This window comes from Cariama cristata, unplaced genomic scaffold (assembly GCF_000690535.1).
Source record: "Cariama cristata isolate BGI_N322 unplaced genomic scaffold, ASM69053v1 scaffold23044, whole genome shotgun sequence".
NCBI lineage: Eukaryota > Metazoa > Chordata > Aves > Cariamiformes > Cariamidae > Cariama > Cariama cristata.
This window is the reverse complement of record NW_009611594.1, coordinates 1-5,183: the sequence shown is the minus strand read 5'-3', so window position 1 is coordinate 5,183 and position 5,183 is coordinate 1. Positions and strand designations below refer to the sequence as shown.

At 42.9% G+C, this 5,183-nt stretch overlaps 1 protein-coding gene across 1 annotated transcript; it reads right to left on the bottom strand.

The window, feature by feature from the left end:
• Window positions 1-1,497: 1,497 nt before the first annotated feature.
• Window positions 1,498-4,971, bottom strand: RPL6 (ribosomal protein L6). Its single transcript, XM_009698322.1, has 6 exons — window positions 4,703-4,971; window positions 4,512-4,610; window positions 3,890-4,033; window positions 2,820-2,868; window positions 2,195-2,379; window positions 1,498-1,690 (listed from the first exon to the last, which is right to left on the bottom strand). The coding sequence occupies exons 1-6, from the start codon at window positions 4,967-4,969 to the stop codon at window positions 1,538-1,540; spliced, it is 897 nt and encodes a 298-aa protein (XP_009696624.1). The 5' UTR covers window positions 4,970-4,971; the 3' UTR covers window positions 1,498-1,537.
• Between the last annotated feature and the right edge of the window lie 212 nt (window positions 4,972-5,183).

Sequence of the window (5,183 nt, the reverse complement as noted above, 5' to 3'; positions counted from 1 at the left end):
AACCACGCTCACATTTAACATGTCAATGATCAAGAAGATGGTGGAAGAGTCAGCAGCGCGATATACTTCCATGCTCTGTAACACCAGCCAGCACCAGCTAGAAAGATGACCATAGCCCCTTGGTATGAGAATCCACTAAGCCAGGTATTCTGCAGGTGTCTGAGTTTTTTCCATTGGCTCTGGAGCACTTGAAGCCCAACTCCTCCTTCCCAACAGATGTGGCAAGTATGGGACACACAGGCTTCCACCTCAGTGAGCGTTGCGTTACTCCCTTCTCTTGAAGCTTGTCTGAATTTGATGAAGTCTCTCCTCCCCTTCAAGTTTGACCCCGGTGGCTACTTTCAGCTGAGAATTAATGGCAAGCCAGATGGTGCAGTTATGTAAGCCTCGTTTCCTGCCCAAGTCTGGCTAAGAAAGAACTCAAGCATGCCAATTTGTTAGTGTGTACATCCTCCGTTTTCCTAAGAGCAGAGCTATTGCTAACCAAGCATCCTCTTCCAGATTATCTGGTAACTGACCTCAACATATAAGGAAAACAGACAGGACTAACTTTCTCAGCTTGCTTTCTGCCCGTTTCTGAGATAGGGAAAATTGTTGAGACTCGAGAAGTTTCCCAGGATAGAAAAATACTTGCCTTTCACAGGAACAGCTTCTGCATTTTAACTCATTTCTGTGCCTACACAATTAAGAATCACGCTTTTGCTTTTTGAGCTAAGCAGGTAGTATTCTTCCTAAGTGTTGCATCCCACATTGATAAAGAACAGGAAAAAAATATGGGATTTGGGAAGGGACATACATTCCCAATTTTGTTATGGTTCCAGAGATGGTTAAGTTACCCTGCAAAACTCTTAAATTCTTGAGTATTCCCAGTGTTCCCACTTCAAAATGCAAGGCATAGCTCCTGAAATGCCTCTAAAAAGTTGTTATATTTGCTGAGGTTTATGTGGTGATTGATGGATCAAAGCTGTTCATCAGAAAAACCATTTCAACAATGCTCTACACAAGCTTTAAAATGCTAATGAGTTACCTAGCAGTGCTTTGTTGCTACGACCTGGTTCTTCACAGAAGATACCGCAAGCACTGGTTTCAGCACAGAAAGGGTGCAGAGAAATATGCCAGCACAAGACACTGGGCTGGATTTTATTCAGCAACGTGTCCTGATGGGTAGTCAATCCAGTATTTATACCTGCTATTCCCAAAGGAAAATCTGTTTGGTTTTGTTTGTTCCCCCCTCCCTTCAACTCATTCATGGTTAAGAAAGCTGAATTCCTGTTTATAGTAGTTAAAAAAACCCAACCACCACAAATCCAAAACAAAACCAACCAAACAAAACCCATACACCCAAAACGTTATACACTCAAAATTCTAGTCATCTACATTTAGCCCCTCAGGATTTCATGCCACAAGCAGTTTTCCTATACGTTAAACAACATGCATTGCAAAATCTGTGCAACACCCTCCACTATGGACTGCAATAAAGACACCAGAAATCCTTGCTTTCTTCCCCTTCAAATTTAATGTGGTGCTTTCAGAACACTTAGAACACCAATTTGTGAGGATAGACTCCATTTGAGAGACAGAATGTAGAACGCAGGTACCCACGGAGCTGAGGCACCTTCTTGATTTGTGCAAGGATCTGTGAATCCACTGCCTTCTGGTCTGACTTGCGTTGCTCCGTTATCTCGTATTTCTAGAAAGTACAAAGAATAATGTTAAAATCCTGCAGGGCAACTTTAGACTCTTCTACAGAGATGAGAAAATTGAGGGCAAATCCTGAGTTCTGGCATTTTCAAGAAATCTTTTCTCCATTTGTTCTAAATATGGGAAAGGTGGTAGGAGACCGGAGGTTGGCAGAAAGAACTGAAGCCGCTGTTTGGCTTATGTTGCAGCTATCGGAGCCAGCAGCATGCTGTTGGCAGTATCAAAACAGTAAAGGTGTTTCTCCATCAAAAAAAGAGACATTTAACTGGAATAATCATTGCTGCTGTTCTGCTAAGGTGGAAGTAGAAAAGAATCTCCAAATTTAAGAGTTTATCTCAATGCTGCTGTATTAATTAATTTTAATAGCATTACCTCACTTTATTGAGGACCAGTTTAAATTCAATTCTCCATTAGTTTCATGGTATTTTTCCCTTTCCAGCCTGTCTTTAAGTAACAAGGGCATTCAGAAAGAGCAAACAATCATGTTCCTTACTTCTTTTTCAGTGTCAAAGATCTCGCCTTCCTGGTGCTTGGGCTTACGCAGCCTCTTCTTCTTGAAGTATGCATCAGTGAGATGCTTGGGAATTTTCACTCCAGAGATATCAACCTTTGTAGATGTAGCAATAACAAATTTCTGATGGGCCCTACGCAGAGGGACACGATTGATAACCAAGGGTCCTAAAGGCAGAGGAAAGACAGAAGAGGGAATGAGGTTAGCTTTCCCGGCAGCAATGCCTGCTTTTAGGTTGAGTTTTTGGAATGTACAAGATCACTAGTTTCTTCAGAGATGCCTACAGCTAAAATCTGAACAATCAACAAAGCCCCTCCCCACAGCCTCTAGGAAAGCCAAAAAAGAAATGCTTCCTGATCTCTTCCAGGTAGTCAGATACTGAAGCTTAATTATCTCCCCTCCACCTCCCTGGAAAGTCACAAAACACAGTTCCACATAGTTACATGAACACATGATGTGCCAAACCATCCGCACGCAGATCTCTAAAGCTACTGACTCCAGAGACAAAGTTGGGACTTAAAAAAAAAAAAAAAACAAACAAAAAACCCCAAATTCACAACCCCCCCAAACAAACAAACAAATCATCACACTCACGTAAGTTTTTTACCTGTAACAAGCAAAAGGCCAGTAGCAAGCTGCTTCAAGAAGACGACACGCTGAAAAGAGACAAGATGTGACATGAGTCCTCAGGTCCCAGCACTGTGAAATACTGCAGCCAAACTGGGACCATGCCCACACTCAGCCAGTGTTACTGGTATAAGCATCGACAAAGCATCCAGGCAGGCATGGACGCAACTGTGTGACTTGAGGAGTAACCACCACAGGAGCCAAGCTACCGACATTTCTCCGAGTACAGCTTTGCCAGAGTTACCTCATCTACGACATTACAGCTCTCCAAGTGCTTCATCATTCAAGGCTGAGCAAAGTCAATTAGTACGTTTTTTAAATCTTTGCCTATTCTACAGGATGGTGAGGCAGTCATCCTGTCACCCAAATTCTTTGTACAAGTTAAAGGCAGGAACTAGATCAAAACCAGAAGGGCACCACAACATATGACACGGTCACAGCCATCCCCCAGTTGCATTTTATTCTTTCTGGTCAAGTTTTCCTTCTCTGAACAGCATTCTTTTACATAATGGGACATTCAAGCCAAAGAATACAAGAAAATAAAGGATATCAGTTAAGACCTGTTAGTAAACACCAAGATGAAGAACACATCTAATACAACAATCAAGTGCTACCTTGATAATCAGATTAAGAATGAAAATCTAATTCTTCCTTTGCAACAGCTAGTCTAAGACGCACTTTTGTTCTCATTGCAACAGGCAACAGGTCTGCTATTCTGCAGTGCAAAGTTAGCAGAACACCAATCTACGCACTTTTTTGCACTGCAGCAAGACACCTTTAATTTTGTCTAAGCAACTGGAGTAGCCTGTTTTACTTCCAGCTCTGTGTAGAAGAAAGTTAGTATATAGACTGTTTCCCCTAAAGGAAGGATGAGAGAAAGCATCTAGACAGAATTAATTCACACAAAAAGCAGATTTGCATCTAGTGGCTGAGCAGTGTCTGGTGAAATCAGCTGGTAAATTCAGGATACCTCTGCTCAGTCAAAACGGTTTCAGCACAGAAATGCTGTGAAGACACTGCAAGAGTCAACAGGAAAAAGTTCCCAATTACCTTGCCTCTGTGACGACCAGTCAGAAGGATGAGAACAGTTCCTGGAGTAATGGATGCCCGCAGCCTCCTCTTGTGCTCGCAAAAGGGCTTTTTGCCATGACTCAAAAGCTTGCGAGGAACATCTTCAGTGGGATAGTACCTGGGCTAGAAAAAGAGAAGCAAAATGTTGTACCACCCTGTATTCCACAGGCCAGAAAGCTTTCACTACAGTTTACAATCTTCCTTTCAGAAGAGATACTATTTCCCTAAAGATAATCTTTCTGAAATATTTTTTTGCTGCTGCAACCGGCACTTCAGGAACACATCAAGTATTTTCTGTACAATTATGTAACAGCAGAAGTTGAGATCAGCTCTGTATTTCTGCGTGTACTTCCAACGTAGCTCAGCAACACCAATGGCAGAGGAGAACCCACTCTTGCCTACTAACCCTTCTCTAAATTACCAGCATCTCCCCCAAGAACGACAATCGCTGGGTCTGTACCTCAAGGACGTAACTGCCAACAGCCCAGTGAAGCATGGCATGGGCTGAGGCTGCTATATTGCCCCAGCCAAGAGGCGCATCATCTAGTCAAGAGTGACACTAACAGCCTTAAACTACCAGCATCAGAGCTCTTTTTCTTACCATTTTGCGGATTTTAACCACACGGCTGCCTCCATTCTTGTCTCCACCCACTGGCTTGGTGATGGTTGCACGTGGCTTTTCTTTCTTTTTCTTTTCTATCTGTAAACAAAGAAAAGGAAAAACATATGACATTTCAAACCAAAGGCACTATAAAAAACATGACTATTTAAATGCAGTATTTGTTATCCTACCTTTGTTTCTGGAGCAGTGTACTTGCGCTTGTACAGTGCTTTTCTGGCATACATGGCTGACCGGGAATATCTCCCGATACCCCGGGCCAGGACAGGGTTACGGCTGGCATGATGCCTCTTAACCTTCTTCTTCTTCTCACCTACTTCTTTCTGGCTTGCTTTCTGCTCAGCTGGCTTCTTCTCACTTGTCTTTTTCTTGCCCGGCTTTTTCTCACCGGCTGCCTTTTCGCCTGGCTTTTTCTCACCAGCTGCCTTCTCGCCCGCCATCTGTGGATCCAAATAAAACAGAAATTATGACTTATTACAAGATGTGCAGACGAGCATCTAAGTTGCAGAAACAAAATAAAAGAATAGGAAGCTGATCCTTTTCCCCATTCTAACAGCTGCCAGCCACCTCTTACAGCCGTGGCTAATCAAGACACTGCAGAGTCAGAAGCTCTTCTGTTTGCTGGATGCCCATCGGTAACACAAAATGCTCCTC